The 22,002-nt window shown below is 50.4% G+C and overlaps 1 protein-coding gene across 2 annotated transcripts in view; it reads right to left on the bottom strand.

Annotated features, from left to right (window-relative positions):
* Nucleotides 1-6,458: 6,458 nt before the first annotated feature.
* The window catches only part of ARHGAP40 (Rho GTPase activating protein 40), a 47,024-nt gene continuing 31,480 nt past the window's right edge, over nt 6,459-22,002 (bottom strand). The window contains exons 6-15 of one of the 2 annotated variants that reach the window (XM_008995932.6): nt 20,839-21,004; nt 20,134-20,225; nt 19,491-19,568; nt 18,296-18,455; nt 15,563-15,645; nt 13,461-13,667; nt 11,187-11,327; nt 10,211-10,380; nt 8,703-8,752; nt 6,459-7,659 (exon numbers count right to left, since the gene is read on the bottom strand). In XM_008995932.6, the coding sequence (XP_008994180.3) occupies nt 7,568-7,659; nt 8,703-8,752; nt 10,211-10,380; nt 11,187-11,327; nt 13,461-13,667; nt 15,563-15,645; nt 18,296-18,455; nt 19,491-19,568; nt 20,134-20,225; nt 20,839-21,004 (1,239 nt within the window). In that variant the 3' untranslated portion in view covers nt 6,459-7,567. The remainder of the gene's footprint in view (nt 7,660-8,702; nt 8,753-10,210; nt 10,381-11,186; nt 11,328-13,460; nt 13,668-15,562; nt 15,646-18,295; nt 18,456-19,490; nt 19,569-20,133; nt 20,226-20,838; nt 21,005-22,002) is intronic. The other variant, XM_035298613.3, reaches the window with a different exon arrangement.

The following is a 22,002-nucleotide window of genomic DNA, read 5'->3' as shown; positions in this document are numbered from 1 at the left end:
CAACTCGTGCCTGGGCCCCTTCTCATCATTTTGGTGTCAGTTCAAGGGTGGCCTCCTCAGAGAGATCACATCTGCCCCGCCCCATCCCCTCAGCACACACGGCTCCTGTCCCTGCTGATGGCTTTCTATTGCCAGTATGTGGGACTCTGCCTAGGGTCTTCCTCTGGCACAGGAGGGTGCCGAGCCTGCCTGGGGAACCAATTAGAAATGCCGGGGGACAAACACCCCTGGAAGCAGCCCTCCACCAGTAAGAGGTGGGAGGTGGTGGTTAACACTCTCCCTTCTTTACTCCTCGGTTGGCACATCAGAGGCGTATTCTACACAGCTTCCTGGGAACCCCTGCAGCGTGGAGCCTCCATTGCCTGAACCTGTAACCTGCTCTTTAGCACATCTTCACTGGCTTCTCCCCTCTCCACCTCACATCCCCATTCTTCCACTGGGTCTTTCTGGGATCACCTCCCAACCAAGAAATTTGCCCTCTGGTTCCTGGTTCAGGGTCTGATTCTGAGGGCACTCAATCTAAGGCCCTTCCCTGGGCCCTCAAAGCAAAGATTCACCCACATTCCCCACATCCTCTCTCTTCTCTGTTTTATTTTTCTCAGCAGAATTGTATCACAATATGAAATCTTTTCATTTCTAGGTTAGTGTATCTCTCACTCCACCAGGGCTGGAACCTTCCCTGTTATGCTCATCACAGTGGCCCCAGCCTAGCCCAGTGCCAGCCACACAGTAGGTGCTTGATAGAGTTGTTGACTGTAGATTCTCTCATTTCATCCTCACCATCCTCTTTGGTGATGTAGAAACAGCAAACTGAATCTCTAGGAGTATAGAGATTCAGTCTACATATTACCTGCAGATTTCAGTTTGGACAATCACCTGCAGCCCCATAGCACTAAATGCAGCCTCTCCCCAGAAAGCACTCACCTGAAGGCCAGGTGAGACACTGCCTCTGCTGAGGCTTAATTCTACTCTTTGTCCAAGGAAACACTCCTGTTTGAAGAAATCTTTACAAATTCCACCCTCTTTCCTCCCAGAAGATAAAGGCAGCAAGGAGCTTGTATTAGTTTGCCAAGACTCCTATATCAAACACCACAGGATGGCTTAAACAATGGAAACCTATTTTCTCATAGTTCTGCAAGTAGGAAACCCAAGATTAGGGTGTCAGAAAATGTGGGTTTTGGCAAGGCTTGCAGACAGCTGCCGCCTCACTGTGTCCTCACACTGCCTGTCCTCTGTGCTCTTGCGGGGACAGAGAGAGAGCTCTGGTGTCTCTTCCTCTTCTTGTAAAGACACCAGTCCTATTGGATTAGGGGACTACCCTTAGGACCTCATTTGACCTTCATTACTTCTTAAAGGCCTTATTGCCAAACACAGTCACCTTGAGGATTAGGGATGCAACATACAAATTTTGGGAGGACAGGATTCAGTTAATAACAGAGCTCCTTAAGAGAAACATGCCAGCCCATGCTGGCCCAGACTGCAAAGAGCCTGGAGGAGCTGGGAACCCACTGTGAGCTATGCTATCCCAGCAGTGGAGCTGGTGCAGGATCATCAATCACGATGATGCCACAGAGTAGAAAAAGATGAGCCCTCAGATAACACCGAAGATGAATGTGGAAACTGACATGTGATTAAACTGGGATCCTCTGCTGGTGGCTGACAGCCCACTCTGAGTGCGAAGTTAGCACAGCCGGGCCTGGGCTCTCAGCACCCGCAGAGGCACCTGCCTCACCTCCTGCCATAGGTAAAGGATTTTCCCTCCAGCCACACAGCATCCTGTCATCCTGACCCTGGGAATGGGTGAATTAGATGCACAAGGGGACCAGCGCAGGTGCTGGGAAGCACAGGAGGATAACACTATTAGTCACTATTTTAGGCTGTCTGGCCTTTGTTAATGATAATAATAATGAGAGCACTGGCTGAGCACTGGCTATAAGTACTTTAGATGCATTTTTTAATTTTCATATATCAACCCAGGGAAGCGAGAATTAAATCAGGTGGTGAGGGCAACAGCTTCTGGAGCAAACAAAGGGACAGAGCGGGATCGATCCATCCATCCATCCATCCATCCATCCATCCATCCATCCAGTTATCCAGCCAATTTTTATTGAGCACCTACTAGTACCATTATATCTGCATCCTATCCATCATGTCCACAGAAGTGAGAAAAGCCCACATGCTCTCTGCCTTCATGGGGCTGCATCCTAGTCAGGGAGGCGGACAATAAAAAACTGATTCAAGAAGATAATCTAGGATAGTAATAAATGCTAGGAAGAAAATGAATTAAGGTGATGCCAACGAGAGTGATGGAAGAAGCAACTTCACATAGGGTGGTGAGAGAAGGCCTCTCTAAAGAAGGGGCATCTGAACCGAGATCCCACAGTAAAAGGGGCTGGCCATGGAAGTAGCTGGGGGAAGAGTGTTGTGCGCAGAGAGGACAGCAGGTGCAAACGCTCAAGGCAAGAAGGAACTCAGGATGTCTGAGGAATTGGAAGGAGGCTCATGCGGCTGGCTCTGCAAAGTGAGGGGAGGGGGGTGGTGTCGGAGACATAGGGCTTCATAGGCCAGGGTAAAGAGTTAGGATATTTGTTTCATGAGATCCTCTGAAAGGTTTTCAGTAGGACAGCTTTCAGTAAGATTGAATTTATCTTTTTAAAGGCTAACAGTGGCTGGTATATGGAGAATAGAGAGGAAGGGAAGAAGGGAGAGCAGTTGAAAGGCATTGAGGCCATCAAGGCTTTGCACCATCTGGTGTCAAGATGTAAGCTCTTAACTGTTTTAGACCATCATCATTCTTATCAGTCACCACCACCACCATCACCACCACCACCACCATCACCACCACCACCACCATCATCATCACCACTACCATCACCATCATCATTACCATCATCATCTCCATCACCATCACCACCACCACCACTACCATCACCACCACCATCACCACCACCACCACCACCATCACCACCACCACCACCATCATCATCACCACTACCATCACCATCACCACCACCACCACCATCATCATCACCATCATCATTACCATCATCATCTCCATCACCATCACCACCACCACCACTACCATCATCATCACCATCACCACCACCACCACTACCACCACCATCACCACCACCACCACCACCACCATCATCATCACCACTACCATCACCATCATCATTACCATCATCTCCATCACCATCACCACCACCACCACTACCACCACCATCACCACCACTACCATCATCATCACCATCATCACCACCACCACCATCACCATCATCATTACCATCCACCACCACCACTGCCATCATCTCCATCGCCATCATCACCACCACCACTACCATCATCCTCACCATCATCACCACCACCAACACCATCACCATCATTACCATCATCATCTCCATCACCATCACCACCACCACCACTACCACCACCATCACCACCACTACCATCATCCTCACCATCATCACCACCAACACCATCACCATCATCATTACCATCATTACCACCACCACCATCATCATTTCTATCACCACCACTACCATCATCACCACCATCACCACCACTGTCATCCCACCACCACCATAAAAGTCACAATCACCAGTCGGATGCAGTGGCTGACACCTATAATCCCAGCACTTTGGGAAGCCCAGGCGGGCAGATCATGAGGCCAGGAGTTTGAGACCAGCCTGACCAACATAATGACACCCTGTCTCTACTAAAAATACAAAAAAAATTAGCTGAGTGTGGTGGTGCATGCCCATAATCCCAGGTACTCGGAGGTTGAGGCAAGAGAATTGCTTGAATCTGGGAGGCGGAGGTTGCAGTGAGCCGAGATCACATCATTGCACTCCAGCCTGGGCGACAGAGCAAGACTCCATCTTAAAAAAAAAATCATAATCGCCATTATCACCACGGCCACCACCACTGCCACCACAATCATGATCACTATTATCCAAGGCATCGAGATGACAGTGGTTTGGATTAGGATGGTAGTAGGAACAAAGGAGTGAAGCGGGTGAATTGGAGTATATTTTGGAGGGAGGTCCAAAGGCTTGTAGATAGACCATGGAGGTAGGGAGGACATTGGTGAACAGAAGCAGCAACTCTAGCTGAATCCCTTGGTATCTCCCCAACTGGAATAATTTGTCCAATTTTCCTACCGCTCTTCTTGACTCTTGTTACTGTCACCTACCAGGCACTTGATCCTGCTTCAGGAAATCATGGTATGACTAGAAAAGCCCTGGATCTGGAATCAGGCATCCAAGTTTCTCACCCTGTGTGTGACTTTGAATTCATGGTTTAACTTGTCTGAAACTCAGTTTCCTCATCTGTAAAGTGGAACTGTGGTAACACTCACCTCAGGATTGTGGGGCTAGTGCTGGGCTAAATTCATGCTTCATTATATCTTGATTCTTCACATGGGGCTGCTGGGGAAACGGAGGCCACTTGGAGCCTCTTAACCAGCTACAAGCTTCAAATGCCCCATTGAGGAATTCCAGGCCAAACATCAACCCTCCTTACTAGGTCTTCTTGGTTTAAGAGAAATATCTTCTCTCTGATTCTGAGATTATTCATGTTGTGGGATTGGGGAGGGAGGAAGGGACACTGAGGAAAGATGACTATTACCAGAACGCTTTTAAATCTGGGTATTTACGGCAAAACCATTCAGATTTATGGTCTAAAATAGTTGAGCTTGCATCTCGACACCAGACTAACCTGTCACTTATCAGCCATGCAGACAAGTAATGCTAACTTTCTGAGCCTTGGTTTTTCCTCTCCTATAAAAAGGGAATAATAATGTGTCATATAGGGTTGCTGTGAGAATCACAGGAATTAGTCTGTAAAATGCCTGATGCATAGTAACTACTCGGTGACAGCTGCCATCATCACCACCATTGCCCAAACTAAGACACTGGGTTATTGTGAAGATTAAACTTGTCAAGCTCTTGGCATCATCACCATCAGCAACAGCAGCATTACCATCATCACCATCATTATCATCACCATCAGCATCATCATTATCACCACCATCACCATCACCATCATCATCATTATCATTATCACCATCATCACCATATTTATCACTATCATCATCATTATCACCATAATTATCATCACCATCATCATCATTATCACCATCATCACCATAATTATCATCACCATCATCATTATCACCATCATTACCATCACCATTATCATCACCATTATTACCATCAGCATCATCATCATTATCACCATCAGCAGCATCACTATCATTATAGCCATCAAAACCAGCAGCAGCAGCAGCATCACCATCATAATCACCATCATCACCATCAGCAGCATCACTATCGTTATAGCCATCAAAACCATCAGCAGCATCACCATCATTATCCCCACCGTCACCATTAGCAGCATCACCATCACCACCGTCAGCAGCACCAGCAGCAGCAGCATCACTGTCGTCATCCCCATCATCACCACCATCAGCAGCATCACCATCATCAACACTATCATTACCATCACCACCACCACAGCAGCATCAGCATCACCATCAGGAGCAGCAGCAGCAGTACCTCACCATCATTCTCTCATGGGCAATGTTGATGCCCACCCATATCCCTTCAGCACTGCCATCTCAGAGTACAGTGGCCAATGTCTAGTTGCCAGCATCTGCATCTCTGCTTGAGGGCTTTCTGTGAGAATTAGAGCACGCTGTGCCTGTGCTCTGGCAGGTGGAAGTACCAGGAAAGAAATACCTACGCTCCTCAGGAGGAGCCCTCAACCAACGACTCACAGGAGTTGAATAAACACACAGGCTCCCTTGCTGCTTGGGTAGGGTAACTCTAAGGGACATCTTGCACATTGTTTCTCACAGTTCTCCAGTGGAATTAAGCTCGAGTTGCCCCCAGCGGTAGCTTGCTTGGTTGAGCACCCTTTTATAGGCTGCCTCCCCCTCCTTCTCTCATCTCCCCACTCTTGCATTTCTTAGGACTGCTATTTATGCTTTAATCTTTGCCTCACATTCAGCTTCTGGAGGAGCCCAAACCTAAGACACTGGATTATTGTGAAGATTAAATTTGTGAAACTCTTGGTGCATATTAAATGCTCAGTAAACTCACTGTTATGTGAACAAATAAGTGAAGCCTCACCTGCCCTGAGGATACAGACCCAGGGCAGAGGAAAGAGGGAGAGACCTGGGACTGCAGAAGATGGGAGGTTTCCCAGAGAGGTTGTCCCTGCAGTGCCCCTACCTGTCAGCAACTGGTGTCATTACTCCATGCCTCCCCATTCTGAGTTCTCTTCCTGCCCCTCCAGTGGTTGCAGGTTCAAGGTGTGGCTGGACCACATTGGTCAGAGTGCTTTGAGCAGCTCAGCAAGATGCTCTCATCACCAAGCTCCCATGTCAACTCTCTGGAAGGACAACATCCCCCGAGCGCTGGACTGGAGAGAAAAACACTTAAGCAAAGTAAACATGACATTGAACTTGTTGTGCCTTTAATGTTTAAACAATTTAAATATCATATTACAAAATGACAAGGTTGTACAAATCAACATTTAAAACATGAGAGCCTTGAAGAGTCTTCCTCTGTCCAGTTCTCCCAGGGCTCATCATGGCTACCGTGCTGGCTCCCCCTCCCTGAGGCCCTAACCCCTCTTCCTTGAAGGACTCTGAGAGGCCAAGGGACTTGTCTAAGGTCACAGAGCTCTCCTGGTTTTGTCTCTGGTGCTGCTGCCACTACACATTGCAGGGCCACTTTCAAAACAATTTTGCCTGGGGAAATAAAACCCAACTACCTCTTAATAGAGTTGTTGCATTTTTAATTTTCCTCCAGGCTGGAAGCCATGGAGAGAAGTCCATGGAGATCCAAGAGCCCCAAGTGGTGTTGTCATGTAGCAAGCTTGGCGTCGGAGGTGACTCTCTGGAGGGCTGGGGGGAGTGAAGGCTTTGTGTGCGTGGTTAAAACTTGAAAGCTGTGAGGAGGGGAGCAGTGTCTCACATCTATAATCCCAGCACCTTGGGAGGCCAAGGTGGGCAGATCACCTGAGGTCAGGAGTTTGAGACCAGCCTGACCCACATGGAGAAATCTCCATCTCTACTAAAAATACAAAATTAGCTGGGCATGGTGGCGCGTGCCTGTAATCTCAGCTACTCAGGAGGCTGAGGCAGGAGAATCGCTTGAACCCGGGAGGTGGAGGTTGCTGTGAGCCGAGATCTAGCCATTGCACTCCGCCCTGGGCAACAAGACCAAAACTCTGTCTCAAATGAACAAACAAACAAAACAAAACAAAAAAATACCCATGAGAGCTGTGAAGGGAAGTCTTCCTCTGTCTGGTTCTCCCAGGGCTGATCGTGGCTATGGTGTTGGCTTCCCCTCCCTGAGACCCTAGCCCCTCTGAGTGCAGAGAGCACTAGCTCTGAGTCCATTTCTGAGGGGTCTGAGAAGCATTTCAGACAGGGATGCCTTGGAAGAAGACTCAGACCTTCCCCCTGAAATAGCTCTGTTCTCATGCTGGGTACATGGAGACAGAGCCAGCAGGGGAGAGGAGGAGGCATCCAGGCTGCTCCTGAGAGTCACAGGGTTTAGGTGGGGCTCTGTTTAAGGACCCACTCGCCGTGCGGGTTGGCACGGTACAGATCTAAGAGGTAGGCATCTGGGTCCAGGCGATGCTCATCTGTGGGAAGAAGGGGTGAAGGAGGTTGAGTGGAGGCTGTGGGCCATGCTGCTGCCCTGCCCAGAGCCCTTCGCCAGGCACCACTGTCCCCTGGCTCTATGTGTCTTGACTGCTACAGCTCACAGCTACCTCTTTTGCTGGAGAACTGACCTCACTGATGGAAGATGCCTTACCAGAAAAGTGATGCTCCCCAATCCCCCAGGGAAGCCCACAGTTGATGACTGACTGACAGACTTACAAAAGACCAGTCTCCCTGCCGCAACGTGGAACAACTCCGATGTGATTTGTACTCTAGAGCCCCCTTGTGGATCAGGCCAGGCTCCAGGATGTGGACACTCCTGGCCACTGCCCCTGCCTGATCCTCCTTCACTCATTCCCTTGGAACCCTCTTCCTGAGGGCACCCCCTCAAAGCATCGTGTACTCCTGAAGCCACGTCTTAGCCTCTGCTTCTTGGCCAGTGGCCCTCAAAGTGTGGCCCCTAAACTAACAGCATCTGCAACTCCTGGGAACTCATCAGAAACATACATTCGCAGGCCCCACCATCTGTGTCTTAGCCTTCCAGAGGATTCTGAGGTTCTGCTAAAGTCTGAGGATCACTACTCTAGAGAATGCGAAGGGAAACAGCTTCCCATCAGAGCCAGGGACTTCCCAGAGCCGGACATGTGTCTGCAGAATTCCTTAAGGACTCCTTGGCCCCTGGGCCAGGGATGAGTTCCATCTCAGTTAGGGTGTCCCAGAAGCGTCGGTTTCACTGGTAGTACTGCCAGCCTTCACACTAAACAAACATCCTGCCTCTCTCTCTGCAAGCCTGAGGTCAGTTCTAAGCAAAATCCAAACTCCAAGATAGGTTCCTAAGATTTGCACAGGCTAACCTTCAACCTTATGACAGGACCCCACCTGGTTTCATTGGAGACAGAAGCCTGAAGGGAAGGCTTGTCTCCAGGCAGACTCTGGCCTACCCCAGAAGGGGCCAGTGAGTCTTTGAGATGGAAGAACTCCCAGAGACCCGGGTGCTGCTCCCATTTCCCACAGTGGAACTTACTGATATTCCCTCCAATTTCATAGAGGAGGATGCTGGCTGACTCCATGGACCTGTGGCACAAGACAGAGAGAGAGAAAACTGCTTCCTTTTTCTTCTGGAAACAGCAAAAGCAACAACTGTGCATGGCCCCTAGGCCTGGAAAGGCCAGTCCTCACTGATTTTTGGTCCCACTGTGGAGAAGAAGCATAAGGACCCTCCTGAAAGAGCTGGAGCCAGTGACAGAGTCCAGCACCCAGGGTCTGGGAGAGGCAGCTGGAGGGCACGTGGTGAGGGGCAGCCAGGGTGCACCCTGCTGCGAGGCCTCTTCCTTCCAGGCATCAGAATGGAGACTTCAAGGGCAGGGAAATGAGTGGTGACAGATGGGGACAGGAGCCTGCTGTGAGGGGCAGATTTTGAGTCAAGATGGATTATGGACATTGTATGATTACATATGATAATTATGCTTATCATGTAAGAATCGCAATTGTTGCATGATAATTACGGGTATCCTAAGTTCAATTCCATGGCTTCTTATCTGCCATGTGGCCTGAGGCAAGCGCCTTCTCTTTTCTAAGTTTTAGTGCTCCCATCTGTTCAAGGAGGCCCTAGAGCAGACACTTGCTGAAGATGATAGTCTGAGGGCCCCTTGTGCCAGTGCCAAGACGAAAGCTCTTGAAGGCTCAGGCTGTTTCCTGTACCCTGGGAATGACGGCTGCACATCAGCTCCGAAGTTCTTCCAGCTCCCTGGCCAGGCTCTGCTCCTTGCTGCAGGACCTCTGCCTGGAAGCCTCACCTTGCTCCCTGACTACACCAGCCTCCTCGTCTTCCAGGCACACTGTTCTCTGCATTTCTTATGAAATGTAATACAGTTTGTAACTTGAGCTTTGATTCGTAACTACGTGCTTTTTGTCTAGCTCCTCCTCAGGGCTGTGAGCTCTTAAGAGCAGGGCCCCTGTCTGTTCTTTCCATGGCTAGTCTACAACTCGATTAATACACTGTGGGCCAGGTGCAGTGGCTCACGCCTGTCATCCCAGCACTTTGGGAGCCGAGGTGGGCAGATCACTTGAGGTCAGGAGTTTAACACCAGCCTGGCCAACATGGTGAAACCCTGTCTCTACTAAAAATACAAAAAAATTAGCCAGGCGTGGTGGCCGGCACCTGTAATCCCAGCTACTTGGGAGGCTGAGGCAGGAAAATCACTTGAACCTGGGAGGAGGTTGCAGTGAGCCAAGATTGCGCCACTGCACTCCAGCCTGGGCGACAGAGCAAAACTCCGTCTCAAAACAAAACCAAACAAACAGAAAACGGTGCCTGGCTGTAGGCATTCACTAAATATCTATTAAAATGAATAAATGAATGAGCAAGTGGTGGTCATGATGATTATTACTTGGAGCCAAGAAGCTCTCTAAGGTTGGAGAACCCATCTGACCACCCCAGAAAGGGAAGGCCAGGCCAACAGCATGTGTAACTCCCTGGCGGCCTTCAGCTCTGGGGTGCAGAGGCTCCCGCCTCCAGGAAGTGCCCCTTACTGTAGAAGGAGGCTGTCCTTGTCCTCACTGCCTTCTTGACCCTTGGAACCAGGGCTGAGGTGCTCTGTGAACTGCCTCAGGACGTGGGCCACTTTGGTGCTGGGGGTGAGAGGCACCTTCAAGGGGTCCTTGATAGGCCAGACCACCTGGATCTTTGCCACCTTGAGAGTCTGCAGAGAGAGAGAGAAAGTCCATATACACAGGTGCCAGCATGCCTGGAGCTCAAACATGGATGCGTAAGCACAACCATGGCACTTATACAAATGCCCACACTAAAAATCACAAGATGCACACATGTGCACACACACACACACACACACACGCACGCAGGCCACTTGGGCACAGATCACAGACACACACATTCCAGATGTGTGCACAAACACATAGAAACATGCCTGTGTCTCTACGCCTGTTTGTGTTCCTACGCCTGTGTTTTGCATTCGTACACATAGCAGGGGTACACGCAACGTACCCACAAACAGATACGTAGGTTTGTATAAAGACTCATCATTCACACATCGTGCACGGTGCAGACTCGATGCTGATCAATTTCTCTGATGGGGACTTTGATAAGGAACCGTGTTCAGGACCTCTCCCAGGAATACTCAGTATTTTTGGAAGGCTCTTCCCTTCTACTATCCCCCTCCCAGGCCCAATCACTTCACACCCCTCAGACCCCCATTTTCCCAACCTTCGGCCAGGGTCTGCCTAAAAATGGGGCAGAGGAGATGGCGCCTAGGTGAAGTCTCCGCGTCACTCCATTTCCCCTCCCCAACCCCCTTCTAAGCCCTGGTTTCTCAGTCACACCACCTCGCTCCCCTTGACGGCGCTGCAGCGCCCCCTCGTGGCTTCACTAGGCCGTTGCTGGCAGACCAGTAGCAGGGACCTGGAGGAAGGGATGCACCATGCTCCAGACTCCAGGTGCCCTCCTGTCGCCTCGGCCCTTCTCTACCTGTCTGGGGTCGGGGGCACTCACCGCCTCGAGGCCGTCCCCCGCCTTGTCCTTGTCTGCGTGCATCCTCCTCAGCCAAGTCTTGAGGCCTGCGTCACAGAGCTGGGGGCGCCTGCTGCTGCTGTCGTTCAGTTTTCGCACCTGGGCGACCAGGAAAGAGGCGACCTGGCCAGAAAGGATCAAGTCTGGGCAGGGAGACAGGACTACTGGGGTTTAGAGGCAGAACCCCCTCCATGGTCATCGTGGCCTCTTCCCTGCCCCAGCGTCCCACGGGGCTTGGAAATCTGAGTTTGTTGGGCTTGGGACTGAAGCACTGGTTTGGTGGGATGAGGAGGGGGCATTCAGCCCCTAAAGTGGGCCTTGGAGTAGGGGACCCTGAGAGTGGAGCCCATCCTGAGGCTTAGTGGACAGTGGTCCTCCCGACAGAGGCTGGAGGGTCCTGCGCCTGCTAAGGGGTAGCTGCTCACTGGCACACTCAGACAGGGGTGTCCCCAAAACATACCTGGAGCAGGCTCTGCTCTGACAACCCCCAAGCAGCCCACACTGGGGGATTCCTACAGAGACCTCCAGATCAACCCATACCTCTCTGTGGGATCCGAACCCAGCAGACAGAGTCAGAGAACTCAGGGTCCATGGACCCTGATAATCACAAGTCTGTCTCCAAGGGTCTGATGGAACTGGGGTGGATTCTGAGCTCCCCTCTTTGCTATGTGTGTGCTGTCTAAAGGTGACACACACAGGGAAGGGTGATGGGGGCTCTCCCCTTTCACTTTTTCTACATCTATGTTGTCTGAAGGTTTTCTAACAAAACATTCAAGCATTTCTTGAATTTTTAAAGCTCCCTCCAATAAAAAAGTATTACAATCCAATGTGTTCTAGTAGCAGCAGCATCTCAAAAGGGCTGAGTGCAGAGAAGAAAGGAACTATGGGAGTGAGGGGTGTATGAGGGAGGAGCAGGGGACTTTCCACAGAGGAGTTGACTCTTAAACTAGGAGGTCTTAAAGAATGAGCAGAGGGTACCAGGTTTCTGCTCTTTATAAAAAGGTCGGGGGAGGGAATTCCAGGCAGAGTGAACTGCATAAACAAAGATCAGAAGTGTGAAGTACAAGATGAGTTTGGAGTGCCTGCTGGCACTTGGTGTGTTTAGAATACAGAAGAGTGCCCAGGCAGGGTCAGAGAGAAACTGAGAACAGTGAGAGAGGGCTTCACTCGCTGGTTTCTGGAATAAGAAATCTAACCTAATGACTTCACGGAAAGAGAAGGATAGGAGGAAGGACTGTGGGTGGATGGATGAGTGGATAGTTGGATAGATGCATGCATCTATGCATGTTTGGTAGATGGGTGGGTAGGTGGTTGGATAGATGGGTGGGTTGTTGGATGGGTAGTTGGATAGATGCATGGTTGGGTAGATGGGTGGGTAGATAGTTGGATAGATACATGGTTGGGTAGATGGGTGGGTAGATGATGGTAGATACTTGGATAGATGCATGGTTGGGTAGATGGGTGGATGCATAGGTGAATGGTGGATGGATGGAAAGTTGGAGGAGTTGATGGATAGATAGGTGGGGGGACAGGTGGATGGGTGAGTGGGTAGGTGATGGGCAGTTGCATAAATGGATGGGTGGGTGGGTGAGTGGGTGGACAGATGGATGGGTGGGTGGATGGGAGACGGAATGGAAGGATGCATTAACAGATGGAGGGAAGAGGCTACACATCTCTAGGTGAGAAAGTAGCCTGGTCAGCAGTGGTAGATGATGCTACCTTGTGTTCACAGCAGTCTCAAGAGCTGGAGGGGTCTCAGTGCTGGGGGCACCATGCATGCTGACACTGCAGAGGGAGCCTCGCTCCTCCTCTGGGTCCTCCCCTTGCTGTCACTTGCTACTCAGGGCAAAGCTTACAGTGGGGGCAGGAGGCAGGGGTATCCGTTATCTGGCTCCAGGCTCCATCTTAGGCAGGCCCTGTGATCCTGAGCCTCAGGGATGGGGCTTTCTCAGCAGCATTAAAGCTTTGATGTGAAGGAATTATTTGCGCAAGTTGGGGGAACTCTTGCAATCTGGGGTAGACCAGATGGCAGCAAATTGACTGAGAGGCGTGGCAGTGGAGACAGAAAGTGAAGATGCTTCTTCTTGGTCACTAAAGCAGGGGGAAGAAGAAAACACAGGCCTGGGCAGAGCCCAACAAAGGTCCTGGCAGGGACACACAAGGGAACTGAAAGGTCAAATGTCCAGGTTCCTGAAGGGCAAGGCGGCAGGGCAGCTTTACACAGAGGAGGGGTGCCCAGCACCCAGCAGCACTCACTGTCCATAGCAGATCCTGGTAGTACACCATTATCTGCACCACCTCAGCTGCCCCCTCTGCCAGCTGTTTCTCCATGCCTTTGGGGAGCTTGGGCGGCCGCCCTTGGTGCAGAAAGAGGTTAGGGGCCATCACAGTGGAGACATTCCACAGAGTCATCTTGTTGTGCTGTTCCCGGGCCACCACCTTCCTGAGGAATTCCAGCAGTGCCTGGGGAAGAGTGCAAAACATCCCTCAAATCTCAGCCCATCCCTGGTGCCCCCCACCCCTATCCCAGGGCATCCTGATGCATGACAAAGGGGTGCTCGGAAGAAGCCAGGAGCTGTGAAGGCAGCAGGAGGAGCTCCCATTCCAGCTGCGCCACCAGACCACTCTGTGACCTCTACCTGTCTCTGTTTCCTGCTCTGCAGTGTGTCCAATACTCTCCCTCCCCTGCTCCCTCAGAGACTAATGAGACATCTGGGTCAGACTTCAACTTCCTGGTAGAAAAGGACCACAGGTCTGGAATGAGGCCCAGGACAACGCCTTCTTTCTGGAGTCTGGATCTACCCAAAAACAAAGGAAAGAAGAGGGAAGCAGAGATGCTGGGAAGAGCAGGGGAAGGTGATGAGAGCTACCATTTACTATATATTCTTTGCATTCCTGGGCCTTTAGTTGGTACATCTCATATAATCCTCACCGCAACTCTATAAGGTAGCTCTTTTTTTTTTTTTTTTGAGTCAGAGTGGCATGATCTTGGCTCAGCTCAGTAACCTCTGCCTCCTAGGTTCAAGCGACATTCTCGCCTCAGCCTCCCAAGTAGCTGGGATTACGAGTGTACACCACCATACCCAGCTAATTTTCATATTTTTAGTAAAGACAAGGTTTCACCATGTTGGCCAGGCTGGTCCTGAACTCCTGACCTTAAGTGATCCTCCTGCCTTGGCCTCCCAAAGTGCTGGGATTACAAGCGTGAGCCACTGCACCTGGCCAAGGTAGCTCTTACTATTATATAGAGAAGGAAACAGCCTTGGAGAATGTGCCAAGGGTCACACAGTCAGTAAGGACAAAGAGACAGAGTGCAGAAGGGAGGGAAGGATGGATGGATGAAGAAAGAAAAGATGAATACGTGAATGGATGAAGATAAATGGGTAGAGAAAGGAAGAATAAATGGAAGGGAGATGGGAAGAAGGAAAGGAGGGAGGGAGGGGAGGAGGGAGAAGGGAGGAAGGAAGGGGAAAGGGAGGAAGGAGGGAGAGAGGATAGGAAGAGAAGACACATATTGAGAACCCTGCAAAGCATCTTCTACCCCGTGATTCCTCATGGGTTAGCTTTTATAATTTCAAAAAAAATTAGACAAGATGCTATTATTGCTATTATCATCCTCTGTTTACTGAAAAGGAAGCAGAAACTCAAACAGGAAGACCCCAGGGCTCCTCACAGGCTGACCCTGGAGGCTCATCTTGAGTCTGATGGAAGGACAGCCAAGAGGATACAGGGAGCTGGGCCAAGGATGAGCATCCGCTCCCATACGACAAGGGGAATTTGGTAAGGGTTTGTTTCTCCAACCGGTTCCACGAGGAACACCAGTGCCATGCAGTGCTTTCCACAACAAAAGAGGTCCGTGATCAATGCGTTTGGAGAGTGCTGCATATGCTAATCCCACTTGGAGATTCTCTCAAAGCCTCCATATACCGAAGGCTCTGAGAGGTCCTGGGGACGAAAATATTCTTTTTTGGCTGGGAGGACGGAGTTTCACTCTTGTTGCCCAGGCTGGAGTGCAATGGCATGATCTTGGCTCACCACAATCTCCACCTCCCGGGTTCAAGAGTCGCTGAATGAATGAATGAGCACATTTGGAGTATGACTGTGGCTGTGGGCTGAGGTGGCAGAGTGGCTGAATGAATGAATGAATGAGTGAGTGAGCACATTTGGAGCACGACTGTCACTGTGGGCTGAAATGGCAGAGTGGCTGAATAAATGAATGAATGAATGAGCACATTTGGAGCATGACTGTGGCTGTGGGCTGAGGTGGCAGAGTGGCTGAATGAATGAACGAATGAATGAGCACATTTGGAGGCTGTGGGCTGAGGTGGAGAGTCGCGGTGGTGCATGGTAACTCTTACCTTCAAGGCATTTCTGTTGTGTTCTGGGAGGATGAGGATGAGCAGGTGAAGAACCTGCAGGCGCTGCTTCAGGTCGGGGATGCCTGCCGGAAGGGAGGGGTGTCAGTTTCCATGGGAGGCTCAGGGACTCTCCCTCCCTCAGTCTGGTCTCTTCCTGGGGAAATTTCAGAGCTGGAAAGTCAGGGGACAGCCAGGAACCCTTTTTTATAAGGTGTGGGACTGTTTCCTTCTCTAATGTTGGTTCAGACAGAGCCCTGCCCAGTGCTGGTGGAGAGGGTCACTTGCTATACTTTGTGTAACGACATAAACACGCAAATGCTGCACACACCCAGATATGCAGTCCAAGGCTACAGCCCAAGGTCAGGAATGCAATCAACCAGCAAATCACCTTTAGGAGGGGAGACAGATAGCTCAATGAGCTGAGATAGAAGGTTTCTTGAAACCCTCTGTGTTGTGAGGGTTGAAAAGGAAAAGCTGTCTCACACCTGGTGTTAGGATCTCCGGGGAGAGGAGGTGGCTAGGAGGAGGTAGTAGTTACAGATTCAGAGAAGGAGTTCACCAGAGCCAGACAACACCCAGCAGCTGAGAGATGGCTGGAACCTGGAGAGGAGCTGCGTAGGAGACACGGAGGCTGAGCACCCAGGGCGCAAAGCCTGCAATCCTTCCTTCCTTCCTTCCTTCCTTCCCTCCCTTCTTCCTTCCTTTGTTCCCTCCTACAAATATCTATCAAGTACCTATCAGGTGCCTATGATTCCGTATGACTAACCCTTTTTCCTTCCTTCCATTCTGCCTGGCTGCCTGCCTGCCTCCCTGCCTTCCTTTCTTCCTTCCCTCCCTCCCTCCCTCCCTTCTTTCCTTCCTTCCTTCCTTCCTTCCTTCTTTCCTTCCTTCCTTCTTCCTTCCCTCCCTCCCTCCCTCCCTCCCTTCTTTCCTTCCTTCCTTCCTTCCTTCCCTCCCTCCCTCCCTCCCTCCCTCCCTCCCTCCCTCCCTCCCTTCTTCCTTCCTTTGTTCCCTCCTACAAATATCTATCAAGTACCTATCAGATGCCTATGATCCCGTATGACTAACCCTTTTTCCTTCCTTCCTTTCTGCCTGGCTGCCTGCCTGCCTCCCTGCCTTCCTTTCTTCCTTCCCTCCCTCCCTCCCTCCCTCCCTCCCTTCCTTCCTTCCTTCCTTCCTTCTTCCTTCCCTCCCTCCCTCCCTTTTCAACACGTATCTATCAAGTACCTATCAGGTGCTGTGCTCAGTCCAGGAACCTGAAACACAATAGTGAAGGAAGAAAACAGTTGCAGGCTCATGGAGCTTACATTTCAGGGAGGAGACACAATACAGGGCAAAGAAAAAATCGGAGGAGTGACAAGCATCCTTGTGTCATTGCAGAGGCTGGCAGGCAGCAAGGTGGCACGGTCACGTAGGGCCCCTCGCAGGCACTGACAGCCCACTGAAACTTGAATGGCAGGAAGCCGCCAAATGAGGGCGGAGAGAGGTTCCACTCCGAGGCAGCAGCAAGCGCAGAGGCCCGGGGAAGGAAAAGGAAGGGAACAGCAAAGCAGGTGAGCCTGGCTGACAGTGGGGAAGAAGGGGGCCAGGAGGGAAGGGAGCCAGAAATAGGCAGGACCTCAGCCAGAGCAGGTGGGCCCCGTAAGGAGTGGGAGCTTATTACAAGAGTGTTGTGGAGGGCGGGAAACAGTGCAGGGAAGGGATCTGATTTATGTTTTACAATGAGGTTGAGGCCAGGCCTGATGGTTCATGCCTGTAATCTTATCCCTTTGGGAGGCCGAAGTGGGAGGACTGCTTGAGGCCAGGAGTTTGACACTAGCCTGGTCAACATAATGTGACTCCCGTCTCTACAAAAAAAATTTGAACAAGTATGTCAGGCATGCCCTCATGTGCCTATATTCTTAGCTACTTGGGAGGTTGAGGCAGGAGAATCACTTGAACCCAAGAGTTCAAGGATGCAGTGAGCTAGGATCATGCCACTGCACTCCAGCCTGGGTGATAGAAAAAGACCCCCTCTCCAAAAACAAACAAACAAAATGAAACACTGAGGTTGTCAGAATCAAAGGACAGAGAGGACCTCTCAGGATCCCTGTCCCTAGCTTGAGGGCGGAAACCAGACTGCTGGAGCCCTGAAGATTTTTGGAGAATTCAGAGAGACCGGGAGAACCTCACAGTCATGAGTGGTATCTCAGGAGAGCTGCTTTACTTTTTTGAGAAAAATAGAAGTGACTATGTTTGCACACTGTGGGTTGTGAAGAAGTCCAGACAGGAATATATATATGCAGACTATAAATGCAGCAAGGTCCATGCAATACATGCTGATCTGTAGACGTGCACACAGATGGACATGCATATACATGCGTGCCCACAGACACACAGGCAGATGACACTGATAAGCTCAACCCCATGGATGTCAAGATGTGAAGGAAACTGGTCCGCTCATCCACATGGGAACTAATAGGGACTTGGTATGCAAAACTGTGGCCTCTTCTTCTCACACACATGCACCTGCACACATGCCATATCAACACACACAGGACACGCATGCACATGCATATGCACAAACACTGGGTGCACATGCTCAGACCTGTTTCTTCCCCATCAGTTGGACATTTCTGGAACAGACATTTCCAGGAACAGGGAGTCCTCCCTTTGCACGGCTTCTCCTCTCCAACCAAGGCCAGTGACATCCAACCCTCCATCCCTGCACCGGCTAAGGGCTCAGGCACTCACTGGGCACCATGGCGAAGGCCGGGAGGTACTCAGCTGTGAGCAAAGGCGTCGGCAGCTTCCGGATGAACCTTTTGAGCAAATCGGAGGCGTCATTGTGATGAACCTCGTCCCAGCTAAAAAGGCCAGTGTAGAAATCTCTCTCCAGCTTCTGTTCTAGCCCCTACAGAAAGGAGGGGCATGAAAACACAGTTGACCCAGGGCTTCCATAGAATAGGAATAGTTTTACACTGTTGTTGGGAGTGTAAATTAGTTCATCCATTGCGGAAGACAGTATGGTGATTCCTCAAGGATCCAGAAATAGAAATTCCATTTGACCCAGCAATCCTATTACTGGGTATACACCCAAAGGATTATAAATCATTCTTTTATAAAGACACATGCTCACATATGTTTATTGCGGCATTGTTTACAATAGCAAAGACCTGAAACCAATCCAAATGCCCATTGATGATAGACTGGACAAGGAAAATGTGGCACATATACACCATGGAGTACTATGCACCCATAAAAAATGATGAGTTCATATCCTTTGTAGGGACACGGATGAATCTGGAAACCATAATTCCCAGCAAACTGACACAAGAACAGAAAATCAACCACCACATGTTCTCACTCATAGCCGGGTGTTGAACAATGAGAACCATGGACACAGGGAGCAAAGCATCACACACTGGGGTCTGTTGAGGGGACGGCTAGGGGAGGGACAGCAGGAGGTGGGGAGGTAGAGGAGGGATAACATGGGGAGAAAATCCAGATATAGGTGACAGGGGGATGGAGGCAGCAAACCACATTGCCATGTATGTACCTATGCAACAATCCTGCATGATCTGCATGGACCTCAGAAACTAAAGTACAAAAATAAAATAAAATAAAAAGAAGAAGTTGCTCTGCTGCTTTTCTGGGGCTCAGTTTCCTCATCTGCAAAGTGGGGACAATAAGAGCACCTCCCTCATGGGGTTGATGTGAGGACGAAATGGCCTAATGTGTGTGCCACTGAGCATGGAGCTCTGCTCATTAAACACTGGTGGTCTGACTCCAGGGCCCACACTCTCCGCCACCATGCCAATCCTGCCACCTTCAGCCTTTCAAATCCTCAACCCCCACAGAGACCAAAGACCGATCACTGGCAAGCCAGGAACTGGATTCTCTCCCGGTTTAACACACATGCAAGGATCGGGGAAAGCCAAATCATTACCTTGACCCTGGCCTGGGATCCGGGCACCCTGAGAATGCCTTCCATGTCCAGTCCTCTCTTTTCCAAACAGGACAGCAGCTGTCAGAGAGAGAGAAACCAGCATTTAAACCAGGAACTGCGGGCGTGTTTGTCTCCCATGAAAATCAGAAAGAGGAGTACCAGGAGAAGGGTTTCCCTCATAGTAATCGTTTTCGTGACCACTTCCATGAGCCAGGCATTCTGAGAGCTTTATATACATTTTTCTCATTTGGAGGAGGATACTGTTGTTATCATCCCAATTTACAGATGTTGAAAGGGAGGCTCATGAAAGTTCAGAAATCCACCCTTGACTTTAAGATTCAGAAGTTGAAAAGAAAAGAAAAGAAAAGAAAAATCCACTCTAAGGATTACTTGAGGCCAGGAGTTCAAGACCAGCTTGGGCAACATAGTGAGACCCTGTCTCTACAAAAAAGTTAAGACAAAATAAAAACAACAAAAATCCACTCTAGGTCTCTGAGCTAGCAAGTAACAGAGCCAGAATTTGAACCCAGGTCTTCCTGATTCTAAAGCCCATCCTCTCACCCCTTTGCTAGCTGTCTCCTGACAATGTCTCCCAGAGCCAGCCTCTGATGGATTAAATAAACCCAAGCTGGGGACGACTTACAGCTTGAAGGACCAGCGGGACCTGCGTGCTGGGGAGGACTTTGTGGTCAGCTTCCAGCAGGCTGTCAAGGGATATGCCGAAGAGGCGAGTTTCTGCAGGAAGTCAAAGAGCGGAAGGTGTATTTCACTTCCTGGAACCACCATTGGGCTCTGACCTGCAAGACCTTCTGGGCACACCTCTTTTCCTGTGGAAGGACTGAGCTCTCTAGAGAATGGCTGCACCCAAACCTCTCCTCTTGAGCAGAACATCTGGCCTCAGCAGTAACGAAAACACTACTGCTGAGGAGGTATGTCTCAGAGCAGAAAATCTCAGCTGGATAAAGAAGTATTGAAAAGGTTGGGCATTGGGGCTCATGCCTGTAATCCCAGCACTTTGGGAGGCCGAGGTGGGCAGATCACGAGGTCAAGAGATCAAGACCATCCTGGCCAACATGGTGAAACCCCGTCTCTACTAAAAGTATAAAAAATTAGCTGGGCATGCTGGTGTGTGCCTGTAGTCCCAGCTACTTGGGAGGCTGAGGGAGGAGAACTGCTTGAACCTGGGAGGCAGAGGTTGCATTGAGCCGAGATCGCACCACTGGCGGCAGAGTGAGACTCCGTCTCAAAAAAAAAGCTGAGCATGTCTTGGTGGGAGGGTCCATGCATAGCTCCCTATGAGAAACCAGGACTGCGGCCACAAGGTTTTCCCTGGGCGGGGGCTGCTCACCTGCTGCTTTCCACTTCCCCGCCTTGCTCCTCTTCAGGTCCAAGCCAAGGACGTCACACAGCGCGGTCAGCTCTATGAGGGCCAGAGAAGGCACCTTCCTCATATCCTGCAGGGACAAGTCCCCTATCCTCGTCACACCAAGTCTGCCTTTGGGGATGGTGAACTTCTATTATCAGAGAGGGAAGTTAAAGATAATTTGTCAGGCCATGTATCTGATGTGTATTTTGGGGCTCCCTCACTTCCCCTGGGCATTTAGGCAGAAGGAAGAGCGGTGTGGATAAGAGTGGGTGCTCAGGAGTCCATCCTCAAGTCAAGTCCAAGCTCCACCTCTTGCAAATGAGCTGACATTCTGAGCCTTTGATTCTTCATCCATAATCATAAAATAGAGCCTATCTCAGGAGGTTTTTGTGTGTTTGTTTGTTTGTTTGAAGACACAATCTTGCTGTGTTGCCCAAGCTGGAGTACAGTGGCATGAACATTGCTCACTGCAGCCTCAATCTCCTGGGCTCAATTGATCCTCCTGCCTCAACCTCCTGAGTAGCTGGGACTACAGGTGCGCACCACGACACCTGGCTAATCTTTGTATTTTTTGTAGAGACAAGGTTTCCCTATGTTGCCCAGGCTGGTCTCAAACACCTAGGCTCAAGCATTTCTCCCAGCCTCCCAAAGTGCTGGAACTACAAGCGTGAGCCATTGCAATAGCCTCATAAGATTTTTGTGGGAGCGAATGAGCTAATGGATATAAAGTGTTTAGCACAGTCCCAAGGACATAGCGAAGCCCCAGGAAACGGAGGCTGTTTTCACTGCCCGCCCTCCCACAAGAGGGCCTGGAGGAGAGGGATCACTCCAGGGGCCTCACTATTATTGCTTCTACTCTTGCCTTTGTTCCTCTCCCTCACCAGGTCTGTCTCCAGCCTTTGCCAAGCCACCGCAGAAATAAAGAATGCTCAACTCTGCCATCTAGAGGCCACCTTGGGAATCGGCAGGCAGGTCCAGGCTTTCCTCTGCCCAAGGTGAGAGCGAAGGCAAGCAGGAGGGCAGGGCTTGCTCAGCACTGCTTGGAGGGTGTGATCAGGCCACTTCCCAGTGCTCAAAGGGAAAGGAATAGTAATTGATACTTATAATACAGCCTAGTTCTTGGGGCATGGGCTACCGAGTCATTCC

This window comes from Callithrix jacchus, chromosome 5, assembly GCF_049354715.1.
Source record: "Callithrix jacchus isolate 240 chromosome 5, calJac240_pri, whole genome shotgun sequence".
NCBI classification, from domain to species: domain Eukaryota; kingdom Metazoa; phylum Chordata; class Mammalia; order Primates; family Cebidae; genus Callithrix; species Callithrix jacchus.
This window is presented reverse-complemented; position numbering and strand designations above follow the sequence as displayed.